Below are 21,427 nucleotides of genomic sequence, written 5' to 3'. Positions count from 1 at the left end.
TAAGCTCGACAGGGCTAATGTTGTTAGTGATATTGTCAGTGGTTTTAACAGTCTGGCTGGGAGGGTTACTGATTTTAGCAGTTCCACTAGTACCTCGTGGCCCTCGCCCGAGCGGCAGCCGAGAGAGGAGCAGCAGCGATTTTCGGGGCCATACCAGTGATGTCAGTAGTCGCTTGAAGCTCCACTCCTCCTATCCCCGTTGGCGCTGAACGGTGAGTACAGCAGGAGCAATAAGGTTTAAGAAAAATCGCCGCTGGGTTTTGCAGAGCAGTTCTCAATAACACCCAGACGATAATAGAATATAGAGTGTTGATCGAGTTAAGGGTGGGGGTATGCAGATCCATTCAGGTTGCCCGTAGTCATCCCGGTATTGCTGGTCTGTTAGACCGGAGAAATAAAAGATCACTTAGCGGTGTAGGACCATCTGTGTTCTCATTGTGCTGAGTGCTCACAGATCATGACTGGTCGGGAGCTCTGCAGCGTGTGCACTGCGATCAGTGACTGATCGCCATCTTGCCTCTCTCTCACGTAGACTACATTCTAGTTCAATGTGAATCTGTAATCTGATGAAGCATTCTAAGGGACTTTGAAAGGCTTTAAAAGGTAACCACCTCAGAATATAATTTCCAGATAGTTAAATTAAAAGAATCATGAGCTGGAGTACTTTTTCTTTTTTGTACTGGACACTTGTGACAACCAAACCTTAGGACAAGGTATACTAAAAAGCCTTTGAAAACCATCTTACAAGTTAATTTAAAAAGGCCGTGCTTTAAACACGCTCTTTCATAATGTGCTGACTTTAGCAAGTGCGGGAGAAGGAAATCTGGATAGTGAAAACTCAGGGCAAGTAGTTATTGTACCTCTGGACTGATTAGAAGATGCATGTGCATTCTAAAAAGCCCAAACCCTAAATGTATCAAATATTTCATAAATCATACTAGCCTTTTTGATTGATATATAGTAGCCATTTGCATAAGATTCTTTAAGTGACACAGACAGATTGGCCAAACATATTTTCAGTACCCTAAGTAGAAACAAGTACTGTGTGATTTAACAATATTGTGATTTCTCTGGTTAAAATCCTCTGAAAAAGGTGCAAGGTCCTATGACTGGGCTTGCCAGTGAAAGCAAAATGCATACACTGGTCTCTCTTGGGAAGTGACTATTAAAACAACTCCTCGTACCTTGTGAAGCGCAGCCTGCGCTCTCCGCCCGTCTTGAGAAGTCTCTTTACGATGTGCTGCAATTGCCTGTAGCACAGTGTCAAGGGATGTAGATGGTGGTGAATTTATGTGAACGGGCTGAGCAGATTGGGCAGATTGTACAGTGAGATCTGCAAGGGGGGCGGCATGTGTTAATTGTCCTGTGGGCGTGTAGCCCCAGGCAAGACCTAGACCATGGGGTTTCTTACCCCGTTTGTTATGCCCTTTGGTCTTAGGTTTACCCGTTAGGGGCTCCGCTAAGCCTTCGCTCATGCTACTTGACTCATCCGTCAGATAAGAGGTAGAGGTGTCAGCCAACCCTGCTTCCAGTTCAGCCTCATCCGAAAAGGAGAAAAAGTCACTGACTTCTTTTTCCAGGTCAAATGGTATGCTGCAGGCATTATCCATACCCCCAGTATAATTAAGCTCCAATGGGGCTAATGTTGTTAGTGATATTGTCAGTGGTTTTAACAGTCTGTCTGGGCAGGTTACTGATTTTAGCAGTTCCACTAGTACCTCGCGACCCTCGCCCGAGCGGCAGCCGAGAGAGGAGCAGCGGCGATTTTCGGGGCCATACCAGTGATGTCAGTAGTCACTTGGAGCTCCACTCCTCCGATCCCCGTTGGCGCTGAACGGTGAGTACAGCAGGAGCAATAAGGTTTAAGAAAAATCGCCGCTGGGTTTTGCAGAGCAGTTCTCAATAACACCCAGACGATAATAGAATATAGAGTGTTGATCGAGTTGATCGAGTTAAGGGTGGGGGTATGCAGATCCATTCAGGTTGCCCGTAGTCATCCCGGTATTGCTGGTCGGTTAGACCGGAGAAATAAAAGATCACTTAGCGGTGTAGGGCCATCTGTGTTCTCATTGTGCTGAGTGCTCAAAGATCATGACAGGTCGGGAGCTCTGCAGCGTGTGCACTGCGATGAGTGACAGATCACCATCTTGCCTCTCTCTCACGTAGACTATATTCTAGTTCAATGTGCATCTGTAATCTGATGAAGCATTCTAAGGGACTTTGAAAGGCTTTAAAAGGTAACCACCTCAGAATAAATTTCCAGATTGTTAAATTAAAAGAATCATGAGCTGGTGTACTTTTTCTTTTTTGTATCGGACACTTGTGACAACCAAACCTTAGGACAAAGGCCGTGCTTTAAACACGCTCTTTCATAATGTGCTGACTTTAGCAAGTGCGGGAGAAGGAAATCTGGAAAGTGAAAACTCAGGGCAAGTAGTTATTGTACCTCTGGAATGATTAGAGGATGCATGTGCATTCTAAAAAGCCCAAACCCTAAATGTATCAAATATTTCATAAATCATACTAGCCTTTTTGATTGATATATAGTAGCCATTTGCATAAGATTCTTTAAGTGACACAGACAGATTGGCCAAACATATTTTCAGTACCCTAAGTAGAAACAAGTACTGTGTGATTTAACAATATTGTGATTTCTCTGGTTAAAATCCTCTGAAAAAGGTGCAAGGTCCTATGACTGGGCTTGCCAGTGACAGCAAAATGCATACACTGATCTCTCTTGGGAAGTAACTATTAAAAAGCTAAGAAACAGAGTCACTTACTTTAACTTGATGGATAATGGAATGGTGTAAAAAAAGGCGTTGATCTGGAACACGAAGACGAAGAAAAGACTGAAGTGTTCAAACATCTCGGCAAAGAAATACCAGAAAAGTCCAATATTTGGTGTCAGGTCTGGGACAGAAAGGCTACAATGACAGAAAAAAGATTAAAGGCATATAAAATACTTACACAGAAGCTGTAGTCCCATCATCATATTTATCTACAAAGAGCTATGCCACTTACCAAAGCACTCACCAACATCCATTCAGAAGCTTTTGGTTTGGATTTCAGAGCACACAATGGAGACAGTGGAATATAAGATAACAAAGGGCGTATAGCTATAAGCTAAGTACTTCTTGGAACTATCTTTCTGTTGCCGACAATAGTAGGTTATGCACAAACCCCCAAAACTGTGATAATCATGGGGTGCAGGGGGTCTCTACATCCACGTAAAAAAACACAATAAGTATATTCTACTGCGGACCTAAATATGGCAAAAGAATCCCCTTGCATTGAGGATGCATACAGTCCATATGCATAGCCAGATTAGGTTTGATCCAGTCCAGTAGGACATGAAATCAGTTGAGCATAAGCCTTAAACTAGTTGGCACCTTTAGACGTTGTAATCTCTGGCATCCATGTTGTTTCTCCAATATGCCTCCCATCATTAAACTTTACTGAACATTAAATGGGAATCGGCGTGAAAAAAAAGTTTTCCCTAGCCTGGTGCAACGCATCAATGGCTGCTTGCGCTAAAAGTGTTTCTACTAACTAGCTTTAAAGAGTTTTAATATATATATCCCTTTCAACTGTTAATCGCAGACCTTGGAGCAAATTGTAGAGGTCCCAAGTAGCATTAGTCTGTCTGAAATCGGTCAGTGTCTCCAACCAAAAAAAGTACTATCCATAAAAACGTGGGGGCGCACAGCATTTGTTTTTTCATCAACAACAGGGTAGTTGGAGCGTGGTGACCCCACCCCCCTATTTTCCATCTAATAGGGAAGATTGTTACTTATTGCCTGTCCTGGTATCACTTGCCTACATTTCTCACAATTCACTCTCCTCTTAATAAAAGAAAAAACATTTCACTGTTTCTGTAGTCTCCTCTCAACTTTTCAATGCACTTTTTAGTGAAATCGTACCCATTTTCCCTTCCAGAAAAATGCAATTTTACATATATTTTATTGGCAAACAAAGATGTTCTACTGGTTAAAAAAAATCGATAAAGTAATATAAATCTTTTACTCAAATTTTTTTAACTCTTTCTTTTACCATAATCCAATTTCATTTCCACATCTGTTCTACTTACATGAAGCCATAGACAGCAGGAATGAAGTCCCAGGAGTTGAGGAGGAAGAACGAAAGACAGATGAGCACCACCAGACTTCCCAGGAACATTACAGTGTACTGCCCAGTGTAAAGCCAGAACTCTCTGCTACTCATCTTCACAGGGATAAACTGTCTCTTGAATGAAAAGAAGCACAAGGTATAAGAAAACCAAAGCAATGGGACATGGTAAAAACATTTGATTTTAAGACTAATAAAGCTTACAAGCCGACTTTATAACTTGACACAATGAAAACAAAATTATACTTTAACAGAACTTTAGAAGCAAAAAGCACATGCCAACACCTGCGGGGAAATTCAATGGTTTTTCATCTTTACAGAGGAAACAGCTCTTGGTATATATTGCTTATATATTGCTTCATTAATAGTTATACGGTCTCAACGTTTCTCATCTACTATGGCTTTGATACGTTGCGTGAGCACATGGGAGGAATGAAATACAATAATCAGATCTCTGTGTGTAGTATTCAATGATGTGGTGTATGCTTGGAAGTACTAGGGTTACCATATTGTTTGCTGTGGGTTGTTCAAATGTGACATTGCTGTTGAGCCACAAATAGAATAACTTCTTGTTTGTAAAGGGACTACATAATGTGCCCTGTTGGTTTCAGTTGAATTATTCTGCAGCACATCATTCACATGCCAACTTAACACCATCAGGCGTCCATCATACGACAATATCTTACATTTTTGCCTGCACTTCTGGGTGAAAGGAGGTCTTTTTTGTTACAAATGGGGGTGGGGTCGCACACTACTCACACACCGGCGGTGTCGCCCCTAAGGACTCTGGTCAATGTAGTAAAGTGTTCGCGATGCATCATCTTTCGATCTTCTGCTATCTTCGCTGTCTTCGCCATCCCTGGACACGTGTTTCGGGGTACTACCCCTCATCAGCAGGGATAGGCCGTGTACTGGGGTTGCCGATGGCTGCCAATATCTGCCAGGTATAGTACCACTCAGGCGCGTAGGTGCGGGATCCCAGGCTCGTCAGCCCGCTGCTCAAGGGAGCTTTAAAGTTACAAATGGGGGTGGGGTCGCACACTACTCACACACCGGCGGTGTCGCCCCTAAGGACTCTGGTCAATGTAGTAAAGTGTTTGCGATGCATCATCTTTCGATCTTCTGCTATCTTCGCTGTCTTCGCCATCCCTGGACACGTGTTTCGGGGTACTACCCCTCATCAGCAGGGATAGGCCGTGTACTGGGGTTGCCGATGGCTGCCAATATCTGCCAGGTATAGTACCACTCAGGCGCGTAGGTGCGGGATCCCAGGCTCGTCAGCCCGCTGCTCAAGGGAGCTTTAAAGTTACAAATGGGGGTGGGGTCGCACACTACTCACGCACCGGCGGTGTCGCCCCTAAGGACTCTGGTCAATGTAGTAAAGTGTTCGCGATGCATCATCTTTCGATCTTCTGCTATCTTCGCTGTCTTCGCCATCCCTGGACACGTGTTTCGGGGTACTACCCCTCATCAGCAGGGATAGGCCGTGTACTGGGGTTGCCGATGGCTGCCAATATCTGCCAGGTATAGTACCACTCAGGCGCGTAGGTGCGGGATCCCAGGCTCGTCAGCCCGCTGCTCAAGGGAGCTTTTTTGTGCTATCCGTGCCAATGTGTTACAGCAGCATTGACTGATTGGTGTATACTTCATGTAAAAACACCTACAGTAACAAACACTACTGACACAGCTAGCTGGATGTCCATCAAGATACCTTAAGGTGCTACAAAGTTGAGATATCCACTGCAGGATGGTTAGGGGAGAGCTCACTTTGATTGTTGTGACTGCAACAGCACTAAACGTTTTCCTAGAAAAATCGTAACTCCCTTCTCTCTCTCTCTGGAGACCCATATAAAGAAGATCAGCCTCCTTAAGCTGTGTTGGCTCTGACTAAATCAGGCCTCACTTGTCCTCTGGGCTGAATCAGGTAGTTAAAGCCAAAAAGGATTTTTGGAAAAGTTGCTCTGAAAACAAGCTCAGGAAACGAATCAGTTTTCTTCTTGACAAGTGCACCTTCATTCCATAACGTTAAGGGTACAGGCATGGTTTCAATTCACGTCCTGGATTTATACTTGAAATGGTAACATAAACAGCGTTTGTCTTTCATTAATATGAATTCAACTTTGATAGCTGCTCACTGGATCAACTAGTGATATTTACTAGTCTCATAAGGAATGAAGTAAACATGAAGCTTTCAGTGCAGCAACATTATCCTCCAGGTTGTCATATTTCAGTTATAGAACACCTTCTTTGGCTCTTTTTCCATCTCACCCACTTCCTCCCTCTTCCTACTAAGGAGTGGGTAAAGGCATTATTTTATATGTTGGTTTGTAGTAGTAACTGGATCAGGCATTTGCAGAGCTATGATTCAATTTCTACATTGGACCTAGGGGGAAGTCTTGCATCACTTTCTGCAGGCAAGTAAGGAAATTCACATGCGTCAGAAGTGTTGGTTCACATGGGAGTATCATTGTGCAAGCTCCGTCGTATGAGTATGATGATAGTACAAATCTTGCTCCTCTTCTTCAGCATTGTAATAGCTATATTAAATGGGATCTTCCTAGTCTTCCTCTGAGAAGAAATGGGCATCTGGTCCTTGATCCTTTAGCTAAGCACAATAGTTGACTTCAGGAAGGTTTTAGTGGATGAACCTGTCATAGATGAGGGAGCTCTGGTCAATGGCGAAATAGTAGGCAAGACAGTGGCGTGGTTAAAAAAGAGATATTTTTGTGGTAGAGGTGGATTGCAAACCGCCACAGAGGTCTTAGTGCCACCGGCAGGAAAGGACATAGTTTCTAGACAGAAAGTTAGCTAGCCCTCGAATTTTCACCCTTTAATCCTCATAGTCCTTTTCTTTGCCTCAATGGGTTTTTCTCATGTGAATTAATAAGAGAAATAAGGACACTCCCAGCTGTCCTTTACCTGTAATCCAAGTTCTCTGACTAGGGCATTACCATCAAAGTTGCAAAAAACAAGGTCAATGGTGGGGGGGTGAGTGCCCTACTCAGGCAACAACCACAATCCTTGCCAGGGTTAACCACAAAAGTCTCTAAATTAACCTGCCCTTAACCCTCTGGTATCCAGGCACAAAGCAGTTAGGCCTAAGTTAGAGACAAAGTGTAAAGAATTTATGCGGCACAAAAAACAGTAATAAAGGAAAAACAACACAACAAAAATACCAAACTACTTTTGAAAAATATGAAATATTTTAACCCCATCCATGCGGGGCTAATTCCCCCGCGGTGCGGGGGGCGGCACCGTAGTGCTCGTGACGAGACCAGCTCGTCATGCTGCACAGTGGAGCTGTACTCATGACGAGCTGGGCTCGTCACGACTCCGCCTACTCCCATAGAACGCCTGCACAGGCGGGGAATTAGCTGCGCGTGGGCAGGCCGCGGCAGTTATGACGAGCTCAGCTCGTCATGAGCACAGCTCCACTGTGCCTCATGACAAGCTGAGCTCGTCATAAGCATGGAATGGGTTAATGTATACAATGAGACTAGAACAACAAAAATCCAATCACTAGAACTGAAGATAGGTAGGTATAGCACCTAAAAGGACAAAGAGCTGCTCATGGGTACATGTACGTGCCAGACTGGGGTAAAGTCACAAGTTCAAGCCAACCATGATGGAGCATGGGCCGTAAACAGGGACCAGGTTAGTCTAGCTGAAATGTTACCACCTCAAAGTCCGGCGCAAAGACTTCTGTTAGCCGGGGAAAAGGCCGCAAGGAGCAGGTAGAGTGTTGTATATAGCCAGTTCTGTGTTGAGGATGGTCGTTGCTGGAGCCTCGCATTACCGGTCACCACGGGTTGTCGTTGCTGTAGCACAAAGTGCAGATCTCGCGTTACCAGTCATCTCTGGCGGTTGCTGTAGCACAAAGGGTTGGGTTCACCCTAGCTTCGCATTGGCAGTTGTCGTGGTATTCAGTGTCTCAGCACGAAAAGGCCAAAACTTCAGGATGTCACCTTTCTTCTTAGGAGAAGCTCAAATTATGCCAGTCAAGGGTACAGGACCTGGGGAGGCACCTCACTCCAACGGAGGACAGCAAGGCTCAAGCAGGTCGAGTTTTCAGGTTCAGTGCAGCAGGTCTGTTTGCCAATTGAATGATGGCCTCTGGAGTTTACTGTGTCCCTGTACCTCAGACAAGAGGTCAGCCAACTGACCCTTGGAGTCACTTTGGTGAGCCTGGGACAAAGGCATCAGGTCCAGTCTTCCTTCTCAGAGAGCAGGGCAGTTCGCAAGTAGCAGGGCTGCCTTCTGGGGGCAAAGCAATCCCATAGTGTTAAAGATTGCAGGGATTTGTTAGCATGAGCTGAAAGCCATTTTTGTACTTGGCAGCCATTTTAGTTAGCCATGTGCTCGCCATGTGCTGTTTCCCTCTTCGGAGCCTTGCACATGCTCAGAAGGGCATAGCTAGTAGAATGCAACTGTCAGGCTATTTTTGCTGATGTATGAAGAAGTAACTCTCCTCCCACTTTGTTGAGCAAGCTGATCTTGCATGCCCATATTAGGCATTTTGCATACTTACACGAGCCAGGACCTCCCCTTGGTCTTATACTGACTATGTAACCCTAAGCATATATAAGGCCCCTGTTTTCTGTACTCCTTAGACTGCCTCACACAGTTTCTGAGGGTATTGTGTGACGTAGTCTCCCTCATCTGAGGTAAATAAATATGTATTTTATATTTCAGCTTCTGTGCCAATTTCTTCTTTGTTGGTTTAAAAGGACCAGGTATCAGTGAGACCCCGGAGAAGGTTCCTATTTTCTTCAATAGTAAGCCAGGTTTCTTGTAATAAACATGCATCACTGCACCCTATAAACTGGCCCCATTCCATGCAATCAGGTTTAGAGGCCAACCCAGCAACATTCCATGAGAGTACCCTCACTAAACGTTTTGGTTGGACCTCTTATTCATAATTCTGTTTCCCTACCCCTACAAGATGACTCTCCTTGTTTCGAGCTAGCCTTCCAGGGGACCCTGTCCTCAAATCTCACAACCAGATGGTTACTGCTCAATCTATTTGGAGCCTGATTATCCACCACCACCACATTCGCAACCATTACAGTGCCCTTCACTTGGTCATATTGATGCTTGCACAAGAAATTCAGGTTTGTTATTTGTATGGCTGTATTGGATTGCTCTAAATGTATATTAGGTAGTGCACCAAATGGGAGCTCATGGGCTAAATCTGTGGGCAACTGGAGAGAAGCTACTATTAAATCCCTGCCTCAAATGATGGTGGCTGTCCCTTCAATATCTGATCCAATATCTCTTCCCCCAAGGCAGATGCTAGATTGTCCAATCTCTTTGTTACAAAATCAACTGACCATTTCCAATGGGTCAAACCTATTTCAGACAAGGATAGTAAAATTCCTATGTACTTGTGTTGGCTATGATAGGCTTGAGAATTATTTACTGGGTATTTGGGGTTAAAATTGTGGTGGCCCCTGTTGGCAAAAAAATCAAGATTTGTAAAAGTAATCTAGTGGCAAAAGCACAATGTTTGTATTTCATTCCTTCCTGTGCATATCACCAAACAACAATTTGCACAATGTCTGGGTTTCTAAAGTTAACAATAATACAGTCCCCTGTCCTGTTCACCCTTCCCTTCCCAATCCACCTGACCCAGTGCACCAAAAGAATATATTGTGCCAGTGATAGGGGAAATTTCCTATTCATACTAAGCCAGTTCAGACACTTGTTTACTAACTCCTTGTGTGACTCCAGCTGGCCTTCTCGCAATTCTGGAAAGCCAGACATAACTTTTATATACAGGCATGATTTAGAGGGTAGGTTAATGACTGGAGGTTTTGGGGGTTTCCTTTGGTTTTCCGTTCTTGAGAGTTCTGTACTGACTTCCCTCAGGCCAGAGTCTCCAACTGATTTTCAACTGTTCGCTGGGCAGGGACTATTGTTGTCATATTTGGCGATGTCGTGTTTGGTAACAGGATAAGGCAGTGCAATCAGAGCTCTCACCATTGCTTCGCAGAACAGAACCTCTGCGGGGCCTGACTGTGTCTCTTCGAGTTTCATTTTACCCTTCACCCAACTCATACACTTGTGGTGTCAGATTTGCACAGGTTTTTGGCCCTTGCTCAATGGATAATAAGCATGTCAGTATTGGAGACAGCTCTGCACTCAAAATGTCTTTGACCTTCCTGCTAGCTCAGCCACTATTTGAACCACACAGCTGGGACAATGATCTGGGCCACCTCCAGTTAGATCTGTAGGTGTTTTTGCTATTTGTGTCGAAGTGGAAGCATCAGACGCAGTAACACTTTTTAACCCCTACTTCGCTGTCTTTGGATGCCTGTTATGAAGAACCCGCCTCCTTTTTTCCACACAAGCCTCATAATTAGGTGAACCACGTGGGGCTTGGGTTTGAGATTCAATGACCTCCATTGGCCCACTTGCGTCAAGCTCTTGGGTGTTAGTTGTATCCTCAGAATCAGACAAGTTTAATCTAGATGATATTTGCATTACTGCAGGTGTCCCTTTGTGAGCCAAAAAGAAATGAAAATGAATTCCTGTCCCTTTTTGGTGGGATGGAACTTCCTCCACCACAAGCTTCTAAACTCATCTGTTCATCTGCAAATTCATACAAGTTGGAAGGATTTCTTTGGTGGTACAGTTGGTAGAGGACACAAACTTGAGTGAATAACCACTCCAAAATTGTTATATTCTGCAACTCATGCCCCCCAGGCGGGGGGGGGGGGAGGATGTCCTGCAGGTGTCGAGGTCTTCTGAGCCTCCTTTGCTTTTGATTGGTCTTCTCTGGTGGAAATGCAGCCTTGGTTGTTGCGGCTGCCACTGAAGTTTTTAAACTCTCTGTGGGAAATACTTCCTTTAATAGGGCTTATGTGTCTCTAGTATTATTTTTTTCCATCTCTAGACCAATTGCCTTTAAGGTATCTATATCTGACTTCATGCTCGTCATCTCATCGTCCGTGTGTGATCCAAATAATATATTGTGCCTGCTAAAGGCAGTTTGAGGATTTTCTGTTGAGCATCGGGTTTCAACCCTGTAAGGCATAACTAGAAACTGCGCCCAAGACAAAATCCATGCCAGTACCTATGAGCACACAATTTAGAAGAACCTGCTACAACACCAATAACCTGGTTGGACACTAGCATTATCTCCTGAAGAATCTCTTGAAAATCGTGCCTGTTCTCTCATGGCAGTTTTTCTGTACATTTTTATAAAGAGGTCCATAGACATCTGTTAAAGAAGCCTAGCAAGGCTGTATGTAGCACTTGCTGTCTTCATGCCTGTGTCTGCTTCATGCCCAGTTCCCTTCCAATAACGGCCTACATCTTGCCCTGTTATGGAAGTTCTCAAAAATAATCAACATAGTAGTGGTCAGTACAGGAATGTTGGGCTTTGCTGCTCCATTTAATAATACCTAATTAAAGGTATTAATGTTATCCATGGGCAATATTCTTGCAAGTGGAGAGTCAGTTAATGGAGGAGACAAATTCCTGATAGAGGAACGGCCTGATGTATAGAATGACCATGAAGGGAAGTGACTACGTCTCCTAGAGGTCCGCTTAGAATTTGATGTCTCACTATTGTGGCTAGAGCGCTTTGAAAGAGAATGAGACATCCTGCAAGCTCTAGATTGAATGCATGATCTTTTTTTGCATGAAGTCTCTTTAGATGCAGGCTCAGGTGGCACCAGCGCTACCCGAGGGACCACTGGTGACTTCAGCCCCTGTGGTGACGTTCAAAGTAGTGGAGTAGACAGTGGTGCTGGTGATAAATCTGGAGAGTTTGATCTCTGTGTAGAAGGAGTAGGTGAAAAATTGACCACAGCATATCATCTCTTGTGGGAGAGTACTTTTTTGAATTTTCAAATTCAGAAGATCGTAGCACTCTTCTCGTTTTGAGGCGATAAGCCAATCCATTGAAAGCCTCAGTTCTGAAGAAGATCCAGAATGTGGTCTTTAGTTCTGAATCTGGCAGTATTAATGTTGATGGAGAGAGTCTCTTAGGAGTTAACATTGAGGGAGGAGACACCAATGTCAAAGGCAGTTTCAATGTCAACTTACTGTGTCTTCTCCCTCATGGATGCCCCATGTCTGGGCAGCGATCATTTAGGCAACAGTACCTGGTCTTGCTATTGAATGGGAACATCATCTTTTTTCCTTTCTTCTCCGCTACTTAGATCTACCTCTTGGGTAGTCCCTTGAGCATGAGGAGGGTGCTGAGGTGGATGATCAATTTTCCTCTCAGACATCGAAACATCCCAAAGCCGCTTTCTGGAGTCTCTCCTGTAGATTGTACTGCCTGATTTTCTGTCTGTCCTTCGGAGTCCTCCTGGATATCTTCAGACAATGTCCTAAGTTATCAAGGTGATGACCCTCTGGTAGAAATATCAAACAGAGTTCATGTTGTTCTGACTGGGCTTTTTTCTTACCACAGGCAGATAACTTAAAAAAAAACTTTACTTATTCTTTTTTCCAACTTTAACAATATATAGCAACAATATTACATTTGACTAATACATTTTGGCACAGTAGCTGTGCCACATATTGATCAAGCAGAATAACATGTTTTAATAGCCCTACCCATTCTCTTTCACCTACAAAGAACCTGGAGACATCTCTCTTTTATATGGTTTACGTTTCAATGTCTCTAGGCTCATCTGTATGTAGCCCCTGTACAGCAGTGCACTGTTTCCTGGTAGTCTCCTATCCCATGCCAGGCAACAGTTGGTTCTCCTGTGTCCCAACACTTTCTCGAATCTGCTTGGGCACCCCCACCCATCATATAAAAAGTTAAGGCATTTGGACTGGAAAATGAAAAAGATTAAAGTCAGGAAACAGGTGAAAAAACTTCCTAGTTCTAAAGGAAATCAAGTAAAATAGTTTAAACCAACTTCAAAAGACTTTTGAAGTGAAAACGACAAAAAAGCAGAGCTCAAACCTTCAGGATCTGGTTGTAAGGAGCGGTACAGAATAACTAACCTAAATATTGCCTCTAGGGGATGATGGAACACAGGAGGAAGAGTGAGGCTCTTAAAGGCATAGTGCATGTTTTGTGGTTTTTGCTTGAGCAGACTGCATGTTAGCATTATTCTGCATTCTCTGATTTATCATAAGGCAGTTAACAGAAAGAGTTTTACTGGTGTTAAAAGTACATGTTGTAGTCTGCTTGTTTGAATGTTATACTGACATGGATGACAATGATATGCCATAACTCCTTCATTCTGTTTATTTCTAAAGGAAATGCTTCAAGTTCTACAGCTTCGATTCAATCAAACTGGCTTCAGGTGTGCCACACTGTTGTCATACATACAGGATTCCTAAAAGGAATATACCAACAGCAACAAATGAGTTGCATTGTGAAAAAGATCTGTTATCATCCTTCTCATGTTTTACTTTTTGTGACCCTCAATACAGGCTTTCACTTGAATGCAGTTCAATGGGGGGGGGGGGGGGCGGGGGAGATGGCCCAGAGTACTGTAATGGCTGCCACAACATGTTGTCCACGTTGTGGCCTGGCCCCTTGGGCCCCCTGCACCCACATGCCACTGAGTGTCATAGTGTGTACATCCTGAGCCCATATATATATATTTCTCATTTATTTTCAGGGTTCAGAGAACATGTCCCTGAGTCCTGTAATGGCTGCAGCAACATAATATTCATGTTCTAGCCAACTAATCATGATTGACTAGTCAGCTGAACATTATTTATTCCAAATAAAAAAAAAGCATACTTCCTGAGTAAAATTCTAACTTTTGTCAAATTTGGTGTAATTCCATTCAGCCATTTTTTCTGTAACGGACAGCAAAGATTCCTATGGAATATAACATATGAAATTACACATTTGGGACGCCACCTTTTTTTTCATGGGCAACACTTGACAGATCAGCGTTGAACGTTCCGTGAAGGAGCCAAGGCAGATTCCATCTTTTTATGGACAGTTTTGTGCAGTTTTGTCAAAAGGCACCAAGGTTATTAGTGAAACAAAAATTGATCTTCCTACATAAGCACTTGACTGAAATACAGATATTCGGTGATATATATATCTATATCTTCGCAGACACCCAAGAGGATATACAGATTTTCGCCTGCAGCAACAATATGTTAGAAGAAAGATGAAATAATATACTTCAAAACCGTCAATTGTTTACTGTCACTGTTAGCTTGCACAAGTTTCCTCCGTCTGTTTCCACTGTGAACAGTCTAAAAGTGTCAGTTTAGTCTCTCCAAATTCACACAGATTTTCTCTCTGATGATTATGCAAAAACAGCTTCACCCTTTACGCATCAATATGTAGCATTAATTGGTTTTTCCCAAGGGGAACTAAAGTCTTAATTGCAATGTAAAATACTGGCTATTAGCAGGTAGAATAAATGCATTAACTGTCAGTTTGCTAAAAAGACAACACCCCCCAGTCAGAAGCTAAAAAACAGTTCAACAAGTAATTAGGGAACAGATTCACAACATAAATAGAAAATGCTACTTACCAGTATGCATCTGTTCTTGACATGTAGGGCTGCTAACATTCATATCTATAGCATAGATCGCCACCTAGTGTTGGGTCCGGATGATTGCACATTGTTGTCCTGGAAGAGTCTTCGAAGTATCATGAGATAGGTGGCTCCTCCCCTGGACTACAGTGCGCATGGGCATCGACTCCATACCCAGATTGTTTGTAGCCATTGTGGCGAAGATGGAGTGTAACAGTGTGAGTGATGACCATGCTAAGAGTAAGTGTAAGTGCTGCAGCCGCTACAGGCGCCGGGGAGGAGGGCGGGCGATATGAATGTCAGCAGCCCTACATGCCAAGAACAGATGCATACTGGTAAGTAGCATATTCGGTTCGAGGCATGTGGGCTGCTGAATTCATATCTATAGCATAGAATATATAGCAGTTCCTCCATTAGCGGCGGCCGCCTGTGCCAGCTGCAGCAGTCTGAAAAAGTGTTTTGAGAACAGCCTGCCCTACAGCTGCCTGCTGCTTGGAGTGCACATCAACACAGTAGTGTTTCGTAAATGTGTGTGGGGTAGACCATGAGGCTGCTCTACAAATGTCCTCTAAAGGGATATTTCCCAGGAAAGCCATGGAGGCCCCCAACTTGCGGGTGGAGTGGGCTCTGGGGGGATCGTTAAAGTGCGCTTAGCTTTTTGGTAGCAAATCTGAATACACTTAACGATCCACCTGGCTCTACCTGCTTTGGAAATGGGGTTGCCCCTGTGTTGTGCGGAAAAGGCAACAAAGAGTTGTTTTGTCTTCCTAAAATCTTTGGTCCTATCAATGTAATACATCAAAGCTCTTTTGACGTCAAGAGTGTGGAGCATTCTTTCTGCCACGGTCTCAGGATTTTGGAAGAACACAGGCAGTTCAATAGTCTGATTGATATGGAACTGTGAAACCACCTTTGGAAGAAACTTAGGGTTAGTGCGCAGCACCACCCAGTTGGAGTGAATTTGTATGAATGGCTCTTGTACAGTTAGTGCCTGGAGCTCACTAACACATCGCAGTGACGTAATGGCTATCAGGAAAGCCACTTTCCATGTTAAGAACTGAATCTCGCATGAACGTAGAGGCTCAAAAGGTGGACCCATTAGTCGGGTGAGGACCACATTAAGATTCCATTCAGGAGCAGGTGGGGTCCTGGGAGGAAGGACTCGTTTGAGTCCCTCTAGAAAGGCTTTAACGGCAGGCACTCTGAAAAGGGAGAGATGCTGCCTGTTTTGGAGATAAGCCGCTATGGCGGATAAATGAATTCGAATGGAAGCATACGCTAGATTGCATTTGTAGAGATGTAACAGATAACAAATGATGTTGTGCGTGGACGCGTCAAGCAGGTCTATGCCGTTGTCTACGCAATAAATGACAAACCGCTTCCATTTTGCCGCATAGCATGCTCTGGTGGTGGGCCTTCTTGCCTCCCGTATGATATCCATGCAGTCGGGAGGCAAGTTGAGGTAGCCAAATTCTAGGACCTCAGGAGCCAGATCGCCAGGTTGAGCTGTTGCGGATCTGGGTGCTGAATGTCGCCATGGCTCTGCGTCAAAAGCTTGGGAGTGAGGCGCAGCCTTTGATGCGGTACCACGGAAAGTTCTAGAAACGTGGTGTACCATGGTTGGCGTGCCCACGTTGGAGCAACCAGGATGAGCGTCATCGAGTGTTGCTTCAGCTTGCGTGCCACCAGCGGTATTAGAGGTGCTGGGGGAAAAGCGTACGCAAATCTGCCTGACCAGTTCATCCATATTGCATTGCCCTGCGACTGTGGGTGCGGGAACCTGGTGGCAAAGCTTTGGCATTTGGCGTTTTCCTTTGTGGCAAACAGGTCTATCTCTGGATGACCCCACTGCTGGAAGTACGGGTGGAGTACTGATGGATGTATCTCCCACTCGTGCATTTGGTGGCTGTGCCTGCTGAGCATGTCCGCCATCTGATTGTCTTTGCCTGGGAGGTGTTCCGCCATGAGGAAGATGTTCCTTTGAATGGCCCACTTCCACATGCTTTGAGCCAGATGAGACAACTGTGGAGAGTGTGTACCTCCCTGCTTCTGAATGTAGTACATGGCCGTCATGTTGTCCGTCCGGATCAACACGACCTTGTTGCACAGATGTACCTTGAATGCCTTCATTGCCATGAAGATCGCCATCAGCTCTAGGAGGTTGATGTGCATCTTCTTTTGCTGCGTTGTCCATAGTCCCTGCACCGTGTAGTGGAGTACATGAGCTCCCCAACCCTGGAGAGATGCGTCCGTCGTTAGGATGATCTGTGGCACAGGCTCCTGGAACGGTCGTCCCTTGCAAAGGTTGTGTGGATTCCACCAATGCAGAGAGTTGTATGCACGACCGGTTACCAACACTAGGTCTCTCAACTGTCCGTGAGCCTGAGTCCACTGATGTGCTAAGCACTCCTGAAGCGAACGCATATGTAGTCTTGCATGCAGGACTATGAAGATGCAGGGGGCCATCATGCCTATCAACTGCATGAACACTCGTGCTGGAAGCGAGTGTTGCGGTCTGAATTTCTGTATCAGCAATTGAATGCTGTTGATCCTCACTGAATTTGGCTGTGCTTTGGCTGCCAGAGTGTTTATTGTCGCGCCCAGATACTGCCGTACATGGGCGGGCTGAAGGTGTGACTTTGGATAATTCAGTGAGAATCCCAGATCGTGAAGAAGGTGAATGGTGTGGGACATGTTGGCAGCACACTGCTGGGCCGACTTTGCTTGGACAAGCCAGTCGTCCAGATAAGGGTAGACGTGAACATGTTGTCTCCTGAGGTGTGCAGCCACTGTCGCCAGGCACTTCGTGAACACCCTGGGCGCTGTTGTCACTCCGAAAGGGAGGAATTTGAATTGGTAATGCTGATTCTGGATGGTGAATCTGAGGTATTTTCTGTGTGACGGATGTAGCGGAATGTGAAAATATGCATCCTTTAGATCTAATGTGGCGAGGAAATCTCCCTGATTGAGCAACGGAAGAACCTGCTGCAGTGTTAGCATATGAAAGTGTTCTGATAGAATGTACTGGTTTAGGGGTCTGAGGTCCAGTATGGGTCTGAGGGACCCGTCCTTTTTTGGGATTAAGAAGTACAGGGAGTACACTCCTGTGCCTCTTTCTTCCACCGGCACGAGCTCGATTGCCCCTTTTTGCAGCATGACGAGTACCTCCTGCTGCAATAAGTGCAAATGATCTGTGGACACAGGACGGTGTTTTGGGGGTATGTTGGGTGGAGTGGATGTTAACTCCAGACAATAACCGTACTGGATACGTTTTCTGACCCACCTGTCTGTGGTGATGGACTTCCAGACTGGCAGGAACTGCTGGAGTCTCCCCCCGACTGGTGTTGTATGGTCGGGGGGCAGTGACAAGGCGTCACTGCTTGTTGGTGGCGGAGGATCGGGAGCTGTTGTTTCCACGACCTCTGCCTTTTGCCCTGTTTCCACGATAGCCACCTCTACTCTGTTTGTTGTACGTGGTTTGCGCGCCACTCTTATTGTACTGTGTTTGCTGGGACAGCTGGCCTCTGGAAACACCTCTATTGCCTGAGCGACGAAAAGAACCACCCCTGAACTGCTGGGACTGGAGAGCCCCCTTAGACTTTGCAGTCTCAGTGTCCTTTTTTATTTTTTCCAGGGTGGTGTCCACCTCAGGTCCAAATAAGTGATCAGGGTTTACAGGCTGGTTGAGGATGGTGGTTTGTATCTCCAGCTTGAACCCGGAGATCCTGAGCCAGGCCTGTCGCCGTAACATTACACTGGTGTTAATGGCCCTGGCCGCGGTGTCTGCTGCGTCCAGTGCACACTTAATAGAAGCATTGGAGATGAGTTTCCCTTATTGAATGAGCATCTCTGCTGCTTCTTTATATTCATCTGGCAAGTGTTGTAACAGGGTTTCTAGTGTATCGTAATGTGCCCTGTCATATCTGGCCAAGAGTGCCTGAGTGTTTGAAATGCGCCAGATAGCCACCTCTTCCCTGATGCTTCTAGCACTTTAGATTCCTTGTCAGGGGGAGGAGCATCACCAGTAGTTTGTGAGTTTGCCCTCTTCCGGGCATGAGAAACAACTAGAGAGTCCAACGGCAACTGGCCCTTGATGTAAGTAGGGTCCCCAGGCGCCGGCTTATACTTTTTTTCAATCCTGGGGTTTATAACCCTGGCACGTGTGGGTTCTTTAAAAATGTCTGCAGCATGTTTTAAGACACCCTTCAGCATTGGCAGAGTCTTAACGGTCTTCTCAGAGGTGGAAAAGGTGACAAAAAGAAAATCCACCTCAATAGGGTCAGCATGGAGTTGGACGTCATGATTCTTGGCTGCCCTCTCGATAAGCGCATTAAATGCCGCTGAGTCCTCAGTAGGTGACGTTTTGACATTATACACTGGAGTGTCTGGGGCAGTTTGTGGATCCCCTGGGTCCGCAGCATCTGCCCATGTGTCATGTTGATCTTCAGGATCAGTGTCAGCAGGGTAGTTGTACTCATCATAGTCACCCTCCCCAGCCTCCACATCAGAGTAAGTGGGCGAGATTGGAGCAGTGTCCTGGCCACGTGGAGTTATTAGTTCAACAAGAACGGGTGAATCTGTGGAATCCTTCTTCTTCTTTAAAGGAATTGTGTAGGACTCCATAGGCTGTGCCGGTGTGATCTTTCGTTTATAAATGGAAAGTTTACCGGTGTCGGCGTCGATGAATTGTTCTGACTGCTCCTCCAGCAGGGGTCATCGATGCGTTGTGCCCACAACTGCAGGGCTAGGCTTCGGCCCCGTGGACACCTTCATGGATGCCTCGACAACCTTCTTTGGCGCGAACGCTTTCGGCGCTACTTTCGGCGGCAGCGTAAACTGGATAGGCGCTGTCGACTTTTGCGGTTTGGCGGCAGGCTTCGGCGTGGAAGTATCTTTCGGATCGACAGCGGAAGCCCTGTCCTTAATGCGTTTGAATGATTCCGACACCTGCTTCGTGAAGGAGGCGGACGGCTGCCTTGTCCGGCCGACGCGCAGGATCGACAACTTTTGCAGCTCAGAGTCCTTGTCTGTGTCGACGGCCCTCGGCGCCGAAGTCTTCGGGTCGACGACCTTGACAAGTGCTTTTGGTGTCCCAGTCTTCGGCTCGACGCCCTTGAGCGACTTCACCTGTTCGACAACCTTTTTTATCTTTGTCTGCACCAACAGGTCTGAAGACGTGGAGCCGACCAAGGCGACACGCGCTTTCGATTTCGACGGCGCCTCTAGCACTTTCGCTTTTGTAGAAACCGAAGCTTTCTCTTTTGGTTTCGATTTGACCAATGGCGGCTCCTTAGAAATGTCCGTAGCCGGGCCCGGAGGCGAGACTGTGGAACTTGGTGCAAGATCTTGGGTAAGGCCATGTGGCGATCCCTCGACCTGAGCCGTAGATATTGTCTGAACGGGGCATAGCTCCTCGCTAGAGCTATCTTCCATGGCCCCATAGGCCCCATCGTCGCCTCCTACCTCGTCGACGATGTCTTCTGCATCGAGCATTTCTACGTCTGCGTCGTAGTTGGAGTCGACCTCCGCCGCTGGATTGGAAATCGGCTCTCGGTCTTCCTGCTCGTCTGCCTCTTCTCCCTCGGTATCGACAATGTTCACCGGGTCAGGTGCCGTCTGCTGGGCCTCTTGGCGCGCCACGCACCGAAGTTGAATCGTCTTCTTGGAGCGGAAACGAGAACAAGCCATACAATTGGCTTCATCGTGATCAGGCGACAGGCACTTGTTGCACACCGGGTGGACGTCGATGTGGGGATACTTCGAGTTGCACACGGGGCACCTTTTGAACGGGCTCCGTTCCATGATGGTGTGTGGAAGAAGGCCTGTAGCGTCGACCGGGCCTCGAGCACTGAAGAGTCACGCGACTCCTCTGGATGTTCGACTCGGGAACTGAGCTGGAACAGAACTGGGCACCGATCGGAAGACAATACCGACGATATAGGAAAAGGCCTTTGGGCCAAAAAGAAAGTTTCTATTGATTCCGAACTTGAGTGATCAAATATGCATCCGAACCCAATGGCGGAAAAAAACAATCTGGGGATGGAGTCGATGCCCATGTGCACTGTAGTCCAGGGGAGGAGCCACCTATCTCGTGATACTTCGAAGACTCTTCCAGGACAACAATGTGCAATCATCCAGACCCAACACTAGGCGGCGATCTATGCTATAGATATGAATTCAGCACCCATGCCTCGAACCTTAATGTTTTATGCAAAATGCCGAGTGAAATATGTCCAAACTGATGTTGTTTCATGTAAAATTAGACATATCTTCTAAAATGATCCTTACCTGTAGCAGATACAGCAATGCTGGAGCAAACAAGGTGAGCGGATACAATGACTGGTACGTAGCTAAAGCCAGGAATACAGCACTAAGAATGGCACTGCCTATAAAAAGGTAGAAAGCAAAATCTTTGGTTAATTTAAAGGACATAAATGGTAGCCACCTTAAACATTTGGTTATAAAGTAATGAATTGGGTAATTATTACTCAAAGTGCCCAGATGAACAGATAAAATAAAGAAACAGTGGGTTGCTGCTTGCATAGTAAGCAGGAAGAACACCTTTCTCAACTGTAAAACTAGAATATCTGTTCATTTCTTGAACACTGATAATTTACACTCTTTTTGCAAGAACAAACAGTCTCCTTTGAGAAACAAAAATGTTTAAACTAACTTTAACCTACCCCTATCTAGCTCACAGTCATTTTCTTTAATTTGGGCTATTTCTAGGATAAGATGAACATGAAGTTACTTAAAAAGTAACCTTGTTAACCTCTCTGGTATTAAAAACATAGGAAAAAGAAAACACAATGTCCGTGTGGGCA

The 21,427-nt window shown here is 45.5% G+C and overlaps 1 protein-coding gene across 1 annotated transcript in view; it reads right to left on the bottom strand.

Moving 5' to 3' along the window:
- The window catches only part of PIGU (phosphatidylinositol glycan anchor biosynthesis class U), a 142,896-nt gene that overhangs the window by 47,612 nt on the left and 73,857 nt on the right, over positions 1-21,427 (bottom strand). Inside the window, exons 7-9 of the mRNA XM_078652172.1 lie at positions 20,892-20,989; positions 4,088-4,242; positions 2,781-2,924 (exon numbers count right to left, since the gene is read on the bottom strand). Coding sequence (XP_078508298.1) covers positions 2,781-2,924; positions 4,088-4,242; positions 20,892-20,989 — 397 coding nt within the window. The remainder of the gene's footprint in view (positions 1-2,780; positions 2,925-4,087; positions 4,243-20,891; positions 20,990-21,427) is intronic.

The sequence above is a fragment of the Lissotriton helveticus genome, chromosome 7 (genome assembly GCF_964261635.1).
Source record: "Lissotriton helveticus chromosome 7, aLisHel1.1, whole genome shotgun sequence".
Lineage (NCBI taxonomy): Eukaryota > Metazoa > Chordata > Amphibia > Caudata > Salamandridae > Lissotriton > Lissotriton helveticus.
The sequence above is the reverse complement of the archived record's forward strand: the minus strand, read 5'-3'. Positions and strand labels throughout refer to the sequence as shown.